The following is a 19,029-nucleotide window of genomic DNA, read 5'->3' as shown; positions in this document are numbered from 1 at the left end:
CTCACAACTTCCCAAATATTTGTAAGTTCCCTGGCAACTACTAAAAGTCAAAGATACACAAGCCTTTAGGCTTCCCTAGTCAAATTTTGATACTCTTCCAGAAGTCCCTACATAAAGCTCTGGATGAGCTTTTCCTTTCAGCTGATCAGCTAAAAAGCTGAGATCTTAAAACAAAACAAGCCAGAAAGATTTCCTTATTCAAGAAAGCTAGTACAAAATGTCTGCAATTTCTTGTGAATTAGAAACTTTATTTCCTTCCCCCAACCCATGCCAGTTTGGTTTATGGAGCAAAGCAGAAACTGTACTCATAAAGGAAACATTAAGCATAGAAAAGATTTTTTGGTTGCCTTATTTAAGTCAGTGCATTTGCTTATGATGCAGAACTGCTTCTTGAATATCATCAGCTCCCCAAGTGTCACAGAACAGCAGCACCCCCTTACATAATTCTTGAAAAGAATAATTCTGTAAAACCTGTAAAGCATAAGATTATTTTATCCTCATGGACATTCATATTCTTCTGCAAACTGAGTCACAGTTAAAACACTATGGAGAAAAAGACATGTTTTCACATAATGCAGAGGTCTCAAGTTAAACACAACACATCTACATCCACTGTCAAAAAAGCACCTCTTGGCAATCCCAGCATTTTGAAAACCAAGCCATGTCTGGACAAGCACTACATGCTGAACTGTTTTTGAATGATATTTCTATAAATTACATAACTCTGAAGCATAACTGAAATATACCTTGACGATTTACTACATCTGGCACTGCCACCTAATTCTGAATAATTCCAGTCTTCCTTTTCAGAATTGACAGTATATGAATACTGAAATACAAAACTTGAGCAATGACCCTAGTAGCTTCTCATATGACTGAACAAATCAAATTACTGAATTCCATTTTCACAGGATATTGGCCTTGTATTGCTGGAAAATGTATACTTTATTGAGTTTTGTACAGATTTGCGCTTTTTAGTAGAGATTTTTGTCTTGGTTTTATATCAAGGAGGATGATAAATCCTCCACTATGTCATGGAAAAGCAGTGCAAACAGTTTTGAGCACTGCCAGATCACCATCTCTTCAAGTAAGCCTCCTGAGAAATAGTGCTTTAACCAATAATCCCCATAACATATTTCTACATTTCAATAAGCCTTACCACCAGATTTGCAAGTCTCAATTAACACTGATTAAAAGAAAACTGAAGCCAGGCATCCAGCAACCCCTAAAAAGTCACAATACTTTCCTCTTTGTACTGCCTACCAGAGGTACAAGCTAACTACAGGTTAAAATACCTGGCATTGGTAATTTGGAGCTACAACAAACACCACTGCCTTGCCTCCATTTTTTGCACATCTTTACCACCCTAAAGTATTTTTTCTGAATGTTTTCTTATTTTAAACTAGCAACAGATAGTCAGCCATACACTAAATTAAATTAAGCATTAAATAGATATTTTGAGTACCCTTGATTCATAAGCAATAACAGCAAAGCCCAAGACAAATGTGACAAACCAAACCACTGAACTGTTATGGTACAACTGACATTTTTTGGAAGAATTCTCTGACAGCATGGTCTCTCCTTGTGCAGTACAAATTGAAGTAATAGCTCCTAGCAGCTGCTCAAACCTGATGAAAAATCAGGTTAAAACTCTGGGAATATCTCCCACCTCATAGGTGTGGAAAGCTCCCTACAGCTATGCATAAGATCACATTAGCAACACTGAATTAAAAAAAAACTAGATCATCCTTTGGGCTCTTTCATATCTACCCTTCATTATTATTATATTTTATTATATTTTTTTCCTCCAGGTAACTGAAAAGAAGGCAATAAACTCTATACACTACTGCCAGTCCATACCCTCATGAGTAGTTATAATCATTCTGGATTGAGAAAGCATTTCATTCTCACTGTTGGAACAACCCTCTCTTCCTAACACTTCAGGAGCTGTGACACAGCAGGGCTGCCAGCCAATGTGAGGATGGCAATCCCCCCCTTCCCATACAGACACAGCATGTATCCCCTGCATGTATCAGGAGCATCAACTGCTTGCCAGAGCAGGAGCCCATCCCATACCCTGCAAAACCCTTTACTGTGACCAACCATTATTCAAATCCAGATAAACTGCCTGAAACCCTTTACAGGTAAAATTGACATTAACAGCCATAGAGGGACTTCACCCATTTCCTAGATTTCCTGCAAGTCTTGATTTTAAAGGGGGATAATATGCCTGAAAAGATACAACTAAAAACCAAATCAAAACAACCATACACACCCCAGCACAGAGCTTACAGTAGGAATATGTCCCTAGAAAGCTTGCCAACTAAGACAGCCCAACAGAGCTGATCGTGTACAATATGGCTTTGTTGGAGGGTTGCTTGTGAAAAACAGGCAATAAAAATCAGTAACTTATTACCATGATAGCTTGAAAATGAAACATGGGGAACTGACTGCCATAAACCAGGGGAATGATATATGGAGAATGAAGAAATTTCTGATAAGTGAGCTGTTCTCCAGAATGTTTCCAGAAGTCAAGAGTATAAAGCTTACCACAACTTGTACAGCACACTGACAGAAAGATGTTGGTGTAGCAGGAAAAGCAAATGAAGTGATAAATAATTTTGTGGGTCAGTAGCAAGTCTGAATATATATACAATGCTATTGGTGCATGGAGTTCAGCTTTGCCTCAGATGTGCTCAGTGATTTTGGGCAAGTCACACAGATCTCTCTGTAAATACATTCAGATAGGGGTATTTGCTCTTAAAGCACTTTAATCTCTGGAGATGAAACATTATATGAAATGTAAATGTTACTACTTACAGCTTACTGCCTTCAAATGACAGCTGAAATGTGCATTCCATATTTATCATCTGACAGAATAAACTCAAAAGCAGTCTTCATCTATGTTTTGACAACGTGTGAATGTTAAGCACAACTCATGGTATGTTATCTGGCTGTCAAGTATGACCAAAAACTTTTTTAAAAACCCCAACAGTAAAAAAGAGATTCAAAAGCCTCACAAAACAAAAACAAACGAATGCAAAACAAGCTTACTTGCAGCAGGGTTCCATGAACAGCGTTCTGCCTGATGCCAGGAGCAGCAGAGTCCGGGAGCCCCCGCAGCAGGGTCAGCGCCGTGTGCGGAACCTCAGTGGCCACAAGGAAGGGAACAAGGGCCCGGCCCGACATCTCCCGGCAGCGGAACACGGGGCTGTGCCCACACCTGCAGAAACCACACACACCTGGTGGGCATGGGCCATCCACCAAGCCACCAGGCTGCCCACAACAGGCCAAAGGACAGGGCAATGAAACCAAAACATGTTTCTCACAAATCCAATATACAGTCTTCCCTTAGTGAAAGGTAAGTCACACCAGAGCTACACCAGAGGATTTGTTGTCATTCGCAAGTTTTGGTGTTTACATAAAGGAAAATAAAAAGGAAATAATGCAATTATTTACTTTTCTTTCTGGATGTTTATGTTACTTACTAATCACATTCAAATGTATTACAAATTGACTTAAACTGTTAGCTCCATGTAGTTAATCAGATGTTTCCATGAGAATACAACATGGTGTCTACTAAACTTTGGGCCAAATGTCCCACTGGTTTTCAGAATAAATTTAAAGGTAGGAAATAAAAAAACACATTGGAAAACAATTTCCCATTATTTATAATTAGTATCTAAAATAAAAATACTTTTTATTTAAAATTAACTGCTAAGATGCAAGCCTCTATATAAAGCAAATGTCAAGAAGAATCCTTCATCTTTAGTGCTATTAAGGTTTTGATGACTAGCTGTAGATTTAGGAAAATACATGGAGAAAGAGTAACAGTAACACATTAAACAGTCATATACTACTTTAGTAGCACGTATAGTGAATTGGCATGAGTAGGAGTCCTTAATTAGCTAAATTGGTCAGACTGAGTCTTCCCAAGCCAGCATGTGTCAATTTTGGTATTGCAGGTATAATTGAGCCACACAGAGAAAACTACTTAAAGGGTATTGACATGAAAGGCCAAATGACTTAGGTGATGGAAAATGCAGTATGGCTGAAGTTATGCTCTGCTGCCTCCCAGATGATTGTGATGACTCGAGAGGTGGCCTTCCCTACTCCAATACTCTCATCTCTTTCCTCAATTGCTTGCTATGTCTTTTCAGCTTACACAATCTCATGTAGATGAGATTATCCCCTACCAAAATGATTCTGACCTCTGCTGAAAAAAAAATCCAAAAAACCCTGCAATGTCACGCCTACATATATAAAACTTAAAAGAAATTAAAAGGTATTCTAAATTTTCAAGTATCCGAAGCAAATTTAAATCAATAGTCAAAGTAGTAGTTTACTTTAGTTCATATGAAAGAAATACAGAGAACAGGTTCCATCTTGAACAAGCAACCAAATTAATAGGGTTTTGAAGACTAAGAAACTAAACAGTCTTAACTGAAATAGATATATTATGCCATAGCACATCTGAAAGACACAGACCTGCTTCAGAGGATTTAGAGAGAGGAACTACCCCCAGAACAACAGGTTTTTGAGGCAATTTTCAGCCTTGAAAATAAGGTTGTATGTTCTATTATGATTTTTACAAAGCCCATCTTTACATTTCCTTTTCACAGACTGGCCATCCTTCACAAAAAGATGGTAAAGGAGAAAAGTCCCAATAAGAAGCTCTGCCATAGGGATAAGCTCCAATCCTATATTGACAAGGTGCAAAAATTCAGTTTGGCTATTCCTAAAAGAACTTTTTTTTAATAAAAACATTTTAATTCTACTTCACAGTAAACTGAAACCTAAGCAGTGATTGTCTGCAACCATTCTTTCAGCTCTGCTGAAGCACATTTTCTTAATTTTGTTTATGACCTTTTACAGATCCCAAGGAATCTGACATGTTTTCACAGGAGGAGTGGAAAATGGGTAAAATTCCAGGGTTTCCTCTAACTTGTGCAAGGGTACTTTCTAACACTACATGCATCAAGAGGGGTTTTTACCTCAAACACAATGCAATGAATTGCTACATATTTTTAAATAACCTGTCTTTAACTTTTTTGTCTTGTAAAAACATCAAAGACTTACAACACATGCACCTACATATACGGAGATAGAGTATTTTATATGCCAAATCTCGTTCCACTTTATTATTTTATCAAATTTATAATGAAAATAGAAGTGACTGTTCTATATTTAGAAAGAAAATAGTTCCATGTTGCAGGCAAAATTTTCTCAGCTGCCTGAAGTCCTCCTGCAGAGCAACCACACAGGTGCCCACTCATGAAGAACTCCCCCAGGACGCTGTGGACTGGGCTCTGCAACCTTCTGTGCCTGAGGGAAATGCAATCCCACAGCTCCTACCTGCCCAAAGGGCAAGCCAGCCCCCAGCCTGCCACACATTCATGCACACTTCTCACACTCTGGAGTGCAGGGGCTCACACCTTAGGGGGAACCCTGAGAACAGCAGGCCTAGGAAGTCTGTACTAAGGAACAAAAGCACCACAAAAGTTTAGGAACAATAAAGCATCTGCTTTATAGGAACATGAATGGGAACACATGGAAGGTATTTCACATCAACAAATAGCTTCCCAAATCTGAGAGCGCTTCAAATTCCTACTGTTTCTTCTCATTTATTTAAAAATTTTATTTGTTTAAAAATCTAACACTCAAAGAAAATAAATTGTTTTCAATCCCCATCCCCTAGCAAGAAATAGCACTGATAATATTTCAAAAATACTCCTCCTTTCACATGCATATGCCGGATATCATGCCAAGTCACCACTAGTGACCTATTCCTGAACTTCTGCATACCCTGAAGGCACTTAGGTGTACATCTCTCATGCTTTGAAGGCACTTGGCTTCATTCCTGAATCATGCAAGAAGTTTGCCAGGAGAATGTCAAAACCTACACTAGTTTTTCCATCCTCTAGCAGCACCCTAGAACAGAGAGTTTTGATATTTACTGGATCCCACTTACATTTAACCTCTCACCTGTAAACAAAACTAAACAGGATAAATTCTCAAAAAGGGATAGAAAGACTGAATGCAAATAAATCAACTGAGCAACACGAAAATAACATTGCAACCAAATCCAGCTATTTTTTTGCTCATTGTTATATCAAGCTCTAAACCATACACTTGAACACTGAGGCTATTACCTGTGTTGTTAAAAAATTATTTTATCTTGAATTTAGCAACCATTACAGGAAGCAATCTCACAAGTTGCATCAAGAAATATTATTGCACAATTCTGGCAATCACAGCAACTTAGTTTCTATCTGCAGCAAAACCCAGCAACTTCAGAAAGAAACATTTTAAGGCTATGAAACCATTCAGGTTGCTCCTCCTGCAGCAGTTTAGCACACTGCCATCCCTGAGATGAGTCTCATTCATGTGACAGCAGTTGCCTTGTGGGGGTACTGGCAGAAAAGGACCTCCAAACACTTCACCATCCAGACTCTGAGCTTCACCTGGCAACAGCACAATGCAAGGAAATACCAGCAATGGAGCCTAGCCTAGCACCCATTTGGACAGCATGGATGTGTGTGCAAAGCTGCATTTAAAACTGCTCCATCTCCTTTGATTTGAAAGGTGCTTGGGGGTGGTGGAGGGGAAGTGTTTCAACTATGTGACACTACTTTTACATGCAGGTCTGATAGAAGTAAACTTCAAAATCTAGGAATTATCTAAAATGTTGTCATATGTAAAAACATACATTATGCCAGCCAAATTTTATTACACTTCAAGGCAGCAACAAGAATGGAACTTGCAAAATCCTCATGTGATATACTTCTATTCAATCCTGAGAGCTATTAACAACTGTAGTATTTCACCTTGAACTCAGTACTGTTTATCTAGGTGCATGAGGAACTGGATGTAAACATGTTTACTTGAAACAGTCCATGATCAAGAACAAAAAGTCAATAAATCTGAGAAGGTTTCGCTCTGTGTAACCGTAGATTCAATTCAATGCATTTCCACTGCTCTGTTCCAGCTCCAACACTCAGATCCTGAACCACCCTCCCAAACTGATGTGATTTATGACCAGCTCTCACAAGGCACAAAGATTCCATACTCCTCTGCACACATCAAAGTATCTAATTTATTACTCTGGCTACAAACAACAGAACACTAGCTGTAAATAATATCTTAAGCTTCTTTTGGGGAAAAAAAAAAGAAAAGAAAAACAAACCTGCAGGTGTTTCCTATGTCCTTATTTTCCATCCTTTCTTATTTCTCCCCAGTAACAGACTTCACATTACCCAAATTAAAAATGCAAATAAGGATTACCTTTCAGATAAAGGTCACAGAAACAAATGAGTAGAATTAATTTGAAAAACTACACCTGTTGCTGAGAATATGTTCATTATACTAAATAATTCCTACAGTTGTTAGAAGGACTAACAAGGAGAGGAATGTCTATTTCCAGGTTTTATTAGCTGTTGTCACACAATCTGTACATTACTAACAAAGTCATTGCTAATTATTGAAACAGTGAATGTTCTGCAGAAGGGGCCCCTGAGCTTCTAAGTCTAACCAAGTATCCCACCACCACCACAAAGAGTTTGGGAGAAGAGTGCAGCATGAGGCAGGAGAGGCTTTGCAATTCAAACCAACCACCTCTGCCTGCAAGTTAAAGCCTTTTAACAGGCACCAGGGCTTTTCAAAGATAAAAGTGATTGAAATATATAAATAAACAAAAGTCACATACATGGTACTCTTTGAATCCTCACAGCTAGCTGTGCCACAAGGTCCTAACAAATGCACACTAAGAAAAAATTGTGGTAAATCTTCTGCCTGATTCTGTATGGACAGGGTAGATAGTATGAGAAGGAGATTTTGCCTTTCCTCCATGACACAGCTATACAGTCTCCCAGTTATGTCATCAGTTCTAAAGCAAGAATTAAAACCAAGAAATTAGAGCGGGGGAAAATGTGGGTGCTGGTCAAAGCTCAGAAAGAAAAGCATTTAGCAACAGATTCAGCTCCTATTACAAGGAGTTGGTTATTAAGATTCAAGAGCATTGTATGCATTCCTCATGATTATACACAGGTTCATTTTTCCCCTTCAAATTACCTCCTAAAGGAATACCTTTAGCAACTTCAAATGCAGTGTGACAGGCTTCCAAGCTAAGTGAGGTCTAAAAATAGAATTAAAAGCAACACTCATGCTTCCACACAATTAAGCAACTTGGACTTCTTACTGTAGATCAATCAGCAGGACACTACCTATTTGTTACTGGGAGAGTAAGGTTTCCTGCAATACCAATGATCATTTACTACACATGTACCTGCAGCTTCTTTTGTTCATTTATTGATTTCCATGGTTTATGTTTTTCTTTTAAGGAAACACAACCATTTTCCCTTTTGTTTTTTCATGTTTCTTAGAAATTAAAGTATCCAAAGCATTTAATTTTTAAAACTTACTTCTCTGTGGAAACCTGTACTATAATTGGCCTGTTTTGTTCTTTAAACTAAGATTAAGACTTAAAAAAAAAAAAAACCAAAAAAAACCAGAAAAACCTGAGACTTGATATAATTTCTCATTATTTACCTAAAGAGTAGGAAAAGATTACAGAACTACCAGCAGTTTACTGGAGGTTTTAGATCTACAATCAACACATACATATAACTCAGAAAGTGTTTGAACAAAAACCATGGACAGAAACAAGCCAAATTTAATTTCACATTATTTATGCAGTAGTAATCCTCTAACTTCTTATCTATTTCCTTTAAAGTGAAGTTAATGGTTGCCCAAACTTCTAGTCTCTTTATACACTGTGTTGAGTATTCCATTCTTCCAACTTGGGCAATTAAGATAAAACCCTATGTTTTTGTAAGGGCAGTATTTTCCACAAGCACTTAATGAAGCAGAGTAGCCATAAATACTGCAGAAGGTATGTAGGCAAAGTACACAGGCTTTTATTTGTGAAAGCTGTCCACAAGCTCTGCCAGGAGCTGTTTCTCCATATGTTTTCAAGGCCTTTCTAAGGAAAAATTATAGACATTTCTCTCTTCTTGTCACCAAGGTCCAGGTTAATGTAAACAAGTGGCCAACTGATACCAAGCTGAATCAACATCAGAAACTTGAATTGTTGTGGTTTAGCAAGCCAAAACACCTAGGATCCCTCACATCTGAGTCTATGAAAACTATTACTAATACTGTGTATAAACTTCAGAGAAGCAGAAATATGTTCTTGTCAAATGGAGATTTCCTATGGAACATGTTGATGCAATTTAAATGGCATCTGTTCTTGAAATCCCATCAAGAAATCTCAAAGAGTTTGTCTAGGTAGGAAGCCTCTAGGTTTATTTAACTACCCCTGAAGTTACATGAGGGTAGAGCCTCCATTTTGGTTCACAGCACTCTAGAGAAAAACACAACTGCTCTTAATGCAAGGTCATGTAAAAGACAATTTCATTCACAATCATATTTCTACTTTGTTAATTGGTGAATTGTTACCATGATGTTTCACAACTGCAGAACAACAGACAGAAAAACACACCACTTACTGTCCAAACAGTTGGGAAAAAACCAAAACAAAGACTACTTTCTGTCTTAACAACTCTGTCATCATTTTGAACTCTGTGAAATGGAAGTTGAATGGAAAAATCAAGTCTCAGCACCTTGCAATGATTTTCAAAGCTTCAGATGATTGTAAGCAAAACTGCAACATGAGCAATTTTAAAAACCCATGAAAACATCCAAAAGATCTGGGTTCTCAAAGACACTTCCCTTTCAACCATCCCACTAAAAGTATCTGGGCCATTACTAAAAAGCCTCCCCAGTATTGACTCTTCTCAAACTCAGACTGTTCTTTTTAAAGAATATTGGCTTTTTAAAATATCATTATACTTAGTTCCCTGTATCATTGTCTGGATAGTTAAGGTATTTTTTTCTCTCCATTTTCATATTTCTTCATGCAAATACTTTTCCAGAATAAGCTAAATGCTATTTTTTGGATACTTATCTTGACCAGCAGAGTACTTGCTGGTTAAATTTAAATATATAAATGAATAATAAAATTACTTCACCAATCATATACTGACAGTTCAGCACCCCATCATATTTTTTTCCTGGATCACGTTTCAAGTAAGTCTACATCAAATTAAACATACATCAAATTTTAACCCAGGATCCCAGCCACTGGTCCTCTTCAGGAGTCTGCAACACTGGAAAAAGATTTACTCTCAGTACTCATGAATGCCTCTCTGCTAAGTATCACCCTTTATTTCCCATGAATCTGACAGCTCCCTGCAGTTTGTGCATATTTCCTAAACTGCTTCAGCCAACAATATGCCAATGACTGATGAAAACAGTGAAAACTGGAATAAGAAATTAACAAATACCTAAGGGTCGTTCTTTCCCATCAACACCACTTGGATATGACACATCTGTCTATGTCTACAGTTTCAGAGGAAAGACAGGAATACAGTAAAGAATGTACAAGATTAATAAAGAGTTTTAGTAGATCAGAAGGTCTTGAGCAGCCTACTGCCAATCAAGCCCTTTGCATTCTTCTCTAGCATTACAATTTGAACTTAAACAAATTGGAAAAAAATACAGCCTGTTTAAAATTTATTTAAAATTGCAAAAGGATTAAAAGGACTGAAACTCTTCTTATTAATAAGTATTTACAGTGACCCATAAATATTTTTACAGATCAGTATTAATCACTATGCAATCAGGATTGCACAGAGAACAGACTAATGAAAATGGGAGACTTCCAAGACAGTCCCAATTCATTAGTGATAAGCTCAGTGGGGAAATGAATTCCTGTCCTTCCCTCCTTCTCCTCCAGCTATGCAAAATTTCCACTTTAGATGTCAAGCAAGATATAAAAATATAATAAAAATCTAAAAGACAATGTATGCTTTAGGAGTGCACATTGCTTCTTTTTTCCAAATGTCTAGAACAGCCCATGTTTTGGGAGCCTTGTCCATAATAAAAAGGGTATCTGTCTTCATCCTGCAATGACTGGCCAGCCCCATGTGCTTCCTCAAGGAGGACAGGGCATCCCAGTGAGTCAGAGCCTGCTCCCAGTCTCACAGGGATTCCATATAATGCAGTATTTGCAGACAGTTATAATGCTGAGCAGTTACACTAAACAAACATTAGGAACTAAATAAACCCAAAACAAATTAAAAAAAACAGAGACCAAAGACTGAAAGATGTGCAATTGAAAAGAGAAGCCACGGAGATGCTTTCATAAACAACTGCAATTGTTGTTTATGGAGCTACTGTAATACAACAAGGCTGCAGCACACAGCTTGTTGTATATTTTAATCTATTATGAAAAGACATTCCCACAAAAGCTCTTTCCTTATCAGACTCCTGGTAAGATTCCCAGTCTTACAGAAATGACAGCTGAAACCAGGGAAGTTTTAATACTAATTCTTCTAGTGCTGCCATGCCACACTAAAATACAGAGAAAAGAGGAGAAAGGCAGAGGAAGTACACTTAGTTAGCACAGTCATCTACCTTGTTTGGCCACTTACCAAAAGACACCACTGCTCAGCCTACAGAAAATCAGATGGCTGCTTTCAAGTCAGATTCAGGATGATATACTAAACCCACAAACATAACTGTACACGTGTGAAACCAAACAAACACCAGCAAATCTGCATTTAAACTTACATAAACAGCAATTTCAGCTTATAAAATATATATACATGAATTATTTCCACTAAGCTATTCTCAAACAAATTGAGGATATCTGGTTACTAGAACTTCACCAATTGCCTGTTTCTTGAGCTTCTCTTCCTATGTAGCCCATATAGACTTTGTCACAGGGCTACAGTGGAACAGAACCAGTCACCTGACAGACTGGATATAATTTAACATAATCAAACACAATACAGAGCAATCAAACTTATAAGCCCAAGTCAACAAAGAGTAACTTTCTAAAATGAGCAACCTACATGCAAGTAACATTACTGACTGGTAAAAGTTCAAATTCACACTACCTTCTGCAATATTAATACTACTACATGAGTCCTTTTCCTTAAAACGTGAGCTCTCTTACATTTATGAAACAGTAAGACACAACTGAAACTCAGAGTGAGCCTCTGAATTTACGGTCAGCTGCTCTGCTTGCTAGGAAGCTAAAATAAACCCTGATCAATCTATTTATCAAACTCACAGGTGATGAGAATACTCTCTTTCCTTCCCTAAACACTCTGTTAGGAATGGCTACAGTTTTTTTTTATTTTTTTAATTAAAAAATGACAATGCTCCATCCCACAGAAAATTTTTCCTCACCCCACACTTTTTTTTCCCTTGCATCTTAGTGTCCATCATTAACTACCAGTCACAGTGATTGTCCTTGTACATCAATGACAAGCAAAACCAAAACCCTGTCAGTCCAGAGTGGTGGATGGGGAAGGGCAGAAAGGGAAAGAGGACAGCTGTAAAGTGCTTCCCTCTGCCATCCACCCAGGTCTTCACTGGAAACACCATCAGGGCACTTGGAAATTTAGCTCCTCCATTTTGCATGAAGACCCATTACAGATTACAAAATTCTGCCCAAGAAAACAGTGTCTATTTCATAACTCTGTTAATTTCATGGGAAGATGTTCACATTTCTTGCACCATAATACAACTAGAAGCAGCACTGCTTTGAAATCTATTTGCTGAAGTTCTGAAGAGGAAATTTCATGAAGAATTAAGTTTTGTCAAGCAGAAGCCAGGGCACATACATCGAATAAGGTTTTAAAACCTTACACTGTTTAACATTTTAAAGCTAATTTTTAAAAAACTTTCTAAAAGATTACAAAGTCACTCTCTTAAATAGAGAGCAACTATTTAATTTTTTTTTTCAATTAGTGAAAAAGTATTCAAGTTAATAAAGCAATACCCATTTTACTCCTTCAGAACATTTGGCCCAGAACATTTAACAATAAACAAACACTCTGTCAGTGCCATGGTACGAGAGGACATAAGGTAACTCAATTCTAGATCATTCTGAAGAGATTATAGGTCTTTGAAAAAGGGAGAGGGAGGCAAAAGGGAGGTTATGTTTTTGTTTCATACTTAAAACATTACCTCCCGATTACCTCCCTTGTTAATCAAAAACATGCTGTACATTCTTTCATCTTAGAAAGTAACCATTAAAACAGACCTATCTAGCTCTTAAAAAAAAAAAAAAAGTGAGGTAATAAGTTGTGAATCAAAGTGTTCCCTTCCAAATAAAACATCTGCAGGGGGAAAAATAGCTTAATAGAACTGCAGATAGGTAATCAAATGCCCTAGTTCAACAGGGAGTAACAACTATGTGCACAGAGATTGAGATTTGTCCTTGCAGCATTTAATCCTGCTCACATTGTGCAATTCATCTCCACACGGTCAGAGCAACCACAGCTCTACTCCCACCAGATGGAAAATTCCACTCGAGCTTAAGAGAAACTCTGCAAAAGCCCAACTTGAATTCCTTCTGCTCAAGCCAGTTTTGTTCACAGAACTGCTCAGTTACTTGCAAACACAGTATTCTGTTCATCTTCTCAGTGCAACAAATGAGTGTCACTTCCCTGCGGGCTCAGCCCTGGAAGGGATATTAGGACCTCATATGGGTCACATTCACCTTTCCTGTCTCCTCACCATATGGCTGCATCCCTCCCTGACACTGGTACACCATCCTCAACAAAAATCTCATGGTAAGGCATGGTATGGCATGGCAATTACATGTTATCATTGCATTGGACCACCATGTAATCATATGTATATGCAAATGATATAGAACACAACATTGCACTGAGAAATTCAAAGAAACAGTTTATATACACGATTTAATGAATTGGTACACAGGGCCTTTGGCACCAGATCTTCTCTTTGATCCTCTCCAATAGGTTACTTCATTACCACCTTCTGAAGAACAACCAAATGAATAGGAAACAATTTTATTTTTGTTCATTTACTACAACAGAATGAAAAATAGAAAGGGAAATAGAAGAGGAAATAGCAACTTATTTGTTTTACCAAGATAAATCAAATGCAGTCAAAATGAACCAAAAACACTCACAGCATTCAAAGAACAAGGGTGTAAGAACTGCAGACAGAAATACAGCCAGTAACAGCACACTGAGCTACATCACACATACATTTACCTCTGCAGAATCCTTGGTATTGTCCCTGGGCAACCATAAAAATTTCAATATTTGCTAAGTAAGGAGACAGAAAAGGCTCATCTGTACACCCACCTACAACTTTTTGTCACAAATATGTAGTAATTTTATGCTAGTTTTACCCCTGCATCCCCAGCATTTACTACCAAAATCAATGGAAAGGAAATGCAGAATACAGCATCTTTATCTGCCACATCATTCTTCTTTAGGAATGCATTTAAAGGAAAGTAGGTCCAACAGTACTCTTAAATATTCCAGGGTCTTAGCTTAAAGATTTTATTTGGCTTCTCCCCTCAAATCTTCTGAATGAATTTAAATAACCTCAAGACAATAAGCTAGGTAACTGTGCAAAGTTATTTGGCTGGTGTATGTTCCTTGCAAAAAGTAGTGGTCATAATAGAAACAAAGACAAAACTAAAAAGTTGTAACCAAAAGCTTATCAAAAGTTAATCTATTAGCAATAACCAAAATTATGCTGAAAGATTGCATTTAAAAAACACAAACAAGCATTCTCCAGTGCATTAATAAAGGCATCAAAACAGAGCCAATTACTGATGTAACAAATAATTTTAAATGTTTCCCAAAAAAGCAGTTAGGATTCAGATACAGCAGAAAGCCAAACACATCTTATTGTTAAATACACTGTATTTCAAAACTGCTACTACAAGTTTTTTCCTTTCAGAAAAAAAGATAATTAGCATTTACTCTTGAAAATTCATAAAAAATCATAGAAGGCAAGAGATACATCACATCTGCTGTGAAAAAGAAGCAGACAGAGATGCTATTTTCTAACGAACAGTAATTCAAAAAAACTGAAATATCTTAGGATAACAATCTTGTCTTGTTTCACTACTAGATGAGCAAGATTAAGCATGGAAGTTTCTCACCCTACTGCACTGAAGCTTTCACACAGATAGCAGGACTTCCTCTCAAATACTGGTGATGCTCATTTCCCCGTACCCACCACAGCTCTGACTCCCTTATGAGGCTCCTAATCCCAAACAGGAGGCATACAGAGTAGCAAAATGTCTGCTGAATATCTTCTTGTAACCACCATATAAATGAAAGTTACACTGTATAAATATTTGAAAAGTCACCTTAGAAACACAATAGATAAAGGACAGATCCCTATCTTTAGCTAGGTATATTCATGGATGGATATGGAAAGAGATACATACACACGTCTACAAATCTATGTATTAGACATTACATTTATGTGTTGCAAACAATCATTCTGCAGGACTGAAAAAAACCCATCAGAAGCTTGTATGGCAAATCCTGCATTACTAAAATCTGTCAAACTCATCAGTTTTCATCTACCCTCTCAGTGGCAGCAGCAATGGCATACAGCATTTGCAGATGAAGATTTTCAAACAAGTCATACAATAATTTATTTAAGTCAATATTCTTTCTAATTGTCCAAAACAATAAATATATAGGAAAGTACAACTAATGAATACCAATTTTTCCTTTAAGAACTAAAACTGAAGAGAAGCTTAAAAAGGCATTTATTAAAAAAATTCTGAAGATTCAAGAAAAAACTCCCATCACATAAGAAACCACTACAAAATCACCTTACCTTATAATAAAGGGGACAAATGGTGCTATGCTGAGAGCTGAGTGAGAGCCATCCATTGGAGATGGATACAGTCTTCCCAGGATTAAGAGCAAAAGAAATAGGCTTGGATGGATTTTCAACTCTTCAGTTTCACTAAATGAAAAGGTGTGAGAAGCATTTGGTGAAAAAAAAGCATCCTCCTTCATGCTAAACTTGAGCCTCTTTCCTACAAAAGAGGCTTCTGGTTCAAGGAGTTATCCTAGGCTGATCATTGCAGGGGAGTGCAAACCCTGCTGGGATCAAATATGGCATCCAGCTCTTCTGCAAGGGACCCCTCTAATGAAGACACCCATGGCTGTACTGCCTTCACTTTCCCACATTATTCCAAGTCTCTTTTATTCCCAAATGTGGTGAGCTGCCTTCATTTTTAAATAATATTAAAAGCCTGCAGATAAGGTTTCTCTATGAACCAGGAAACAGAGATCTGAGTTACAAAAAGGTGGTTTAAAAAAAGTACTTTTATCAGTTTGAAAGGAAATGTGTGTTTAGTAAATAACATGTTTTACTAAAGAATAGTTCTTGTCATTGACACCAAGGGTCCACTATTCACATAGTAAAAACAACCAGAAAACCAAGTTAAAAATCAATACTTTTTGATTTATTTAACAACTAATAATAAGATACAAGTCTTAATCCACACTGAAAAAGCATTCATGACCAACATTTCAGACAGCAGTTTTCAATCTTTTTCAACTGAAAAACTTCCCAAAATTTGCCAGTGATGACACTGTCACCTTTTGTAACATCAGATAGAGTGGATTGCTGTGCAGAAAATACACAGCCTCTTTTCCTAGAGCAGAGACTGCAAAACATGGAATGACTGGTGAAACTCCTGCTTCCTAGGCCCATTAAACAGTCAGCTGAACCTCACCCATAAATCAGCTGCTTAATATCCACAGTTTATATCATAGCATTTCAAGAAAAAACAAAGCCAGCACTGGTTTACGTTAAAAGTTCGTGAACCTGGAGGTAACAGCGTCATCCCAAATGGTATCATCTGCATTGATCAAATTGTAGCTCTCAGCCACCATTTGTGGAGTCTTTAAAACAAGATCAAGGACCTTCCCCAGAGTCAGTGTGCCACAGGCTGGAAAGTGTTCATGTGGTGTTACTTGAGGCCTATGACCCCATATCACTTAAACATGCTGGGAAGCCTCATTGTTAAATGTGAGACACTCAAATACCCGTGCTCTGTTTCCCTGAAAATCATAAGTTCCTTAACATCTGATCCTAAGAACACAGCAACTCTTAATTAGTCAACAGTAGTTCAATCTTCAGAGACTTAATGCAATGTGCCAAAGTTAAAAGAAAAAAGCCTTAGCAAAAACATTAGAACTGTATCATTTCAAGAAGCACTGATGTATAAAATGGCACTAGGGTGTATATGCCACACAACTCAGTTTAACCTTTTCACTTCACTTTGTATCTCAAAGCTTTCTCAGACATCATCTTACCTGTTCAAAGTGCTGGTTACAACCTCTAACTGCTTGAGAAGGAAAGGATAAAGGCTTGGAAACCGAGAGAAAAACTCCCTTCCCGTCATTCTGCAGAAATAAATGAAGAGGGTCATAATTAACATTCTGCAGTAATTAATTACACTCAAAATATCAGTTTATTTGTTGTATTTCTGATGTGAAGCTGGAGAGGCAGAAGAACCACACACACACAATGAACTCTCAAATAAGGCATAATACTTTCATGAAAAATAGTGGTAAGTGTAGTTTACACAAGTTAAGTGACTGTCTCTGTGTGCTCACTGACACTTTGTCAGCTAAACTGATCAGGCCTTTCTGGGAAAAAGGGATCTTAGCCCCTTAAACACACCAAAAAGAAAAAGATACAACAGTTTAAATTCTGACAGTATTTTAACAATATTCTGGTTGAACAAGAGAAGATGACACTTTGCTTCAGCATGGCTCATGTCCTAAATAGCTAACAGAATACACTTAGCAGACATGTACTAACAGATAGCTTGCTGATACTAAAAAGCACCTCATAATAGTAATTCATGGAAGATTTGTAAAATGCAGTGTCAGAAGAGTCTGAGCTTTCATTAGCCCTCCTTCCACAGTGCTGCCTCCAGCACACAGCAGGGCACATTTCTGCTTCCTTAGATGGAGCAAGCATGTTCAAAACAGAGCAATGTACAAACACCTCAGGAACTCACCCCTAGCCAGAACCAGTAAGGTGGCACAGTTATTGCTGCAACAACAGCAAATCAATCCAAGCTAAAAAGATGTAAGTAAAAATCTTCTGTATTTGTTTTACAATCTTTTCATCAGATAAAGGATGGCTTCACAGTTTACATGAAACCACTCAGCATCATCGAAGTGAGAACCACTTGATTGTTACTGTGGGGGAAGCTCTAATTAGACATAGATGGTATGCAGATTAGAAAGACTTCCTTTAAAAATAAATAAATGAAAGGCCATCATTTAGAAAAACAAAGCCAACTGCAGAGTTTGCTTGCCACAAGATCAACCAAGATAAATGTTCCATGTTAGCATGACTCCAATGCAAAGCTTCCAATAAGCAGACAGATCCAGGTTTGGAAAAATAACACAATGAGATGGCAAGACTGAATGTGCATAAAAATAAGCAGACAAAAAAAAAATCATGCACGAGTAAACGAGCACATGGCAAACATCAGCACAGCTCCTTCCATCACTCAGCTAACATAACATGCCTTAGCCACAGGCCACAGAATAAACACAGCAAAACCAGACTGTTAGGTGGAAACAAATGTTCAAAGAGGGACAGGAAACTTTCCCAAGGCACTTAAGAAAAATTCTGTGAATATATATACAATATAGTGAACTGCTAGAACTAAAAGCATGGAATCTGCAGTAGCTGTTATAGCTACAAAGAAGATTTCAGATTATATTAATTCAGTTTTAATGTTTCCATGTCATTTTTTTAATTGAAGGCTAATGAGAACAGTTTGAAGACATCAATATTGATAATAACTGGTTATTTAGCAGAAGACATCCAGGCAATTTTTTTCTAACAGTATCCTCAAAACTACTTCAATTTATTTGCACATCAAGTGTGAAGCAAACTGGAGATGCAAAGCCAGAGACAGCACAAAACCTAAGATCTATCAGGTCAACCAGCCCATCCTATTGAATTTTCCTATGTAAAACATTAAGAACTCAGTATTTAAAAAGAAAAAGTTCTATCCAAAAATGCCGTGATGTCTCCATCTCCAGTGCTACAGAGTGCAAAAAGCAAAAGCAGAACTGGGGTCAAGCTTCCTACGGAATGAAGGTCCACTGCTTAGAAATTTATGAGAAAACT

The 19,029-nt window shown here is 37.4% G+C and overlaps 1 protein-coding gene across 1 annotated transcript in view; it reads right to left on the bottom strand.

Annotated features, from left to right (window-relative positions):
• Positions 1-19,029, bottom strand: part of THADA (THADA armadillo repeat containing) — a 153,210-nt gene that overhangs the window by 84,540 nt on the left and 49,641 nt on the right. Inside the window, exons 27-29 of the mRNA XM_077175845.1 lie at positions 17,187-17,276; positions 15,694-15,825; positions 3,055-3,223 (exon numbers count right to left, since the gene is read on the bottom strand). Coding sequence (XP_077031960.1) covers positions 3,055-3,223; positions 15,694-15,825; positions 17,187-17,276 — 391 coding nt within the window. The remainder of the gene's footprint in view (positions 1-3,054; positions 3,224-15,693; positions 15,826-17,186; positions 17,277-19,029) is intronic.

Source organism: Agelaius phoeniceus, chromosome 3 (genome assembly GCF_051311805.1).
Source record: "Agelaius phoeniceus isolate bAgePho1 chromosome 3, bAgePho1.hap1, whole genome shotgun sequence".
Lineage (NCBI taxonomy): Eukaryota > Metazoa > Chordata > Aves > Passeriformes > Icteridae > Agelaius > Agelaius phoeniceus.
Note: the sequence above shows the minus strand (reverse complement) of the source record. Positions and strands in the feature narration are given on the sequence as shown.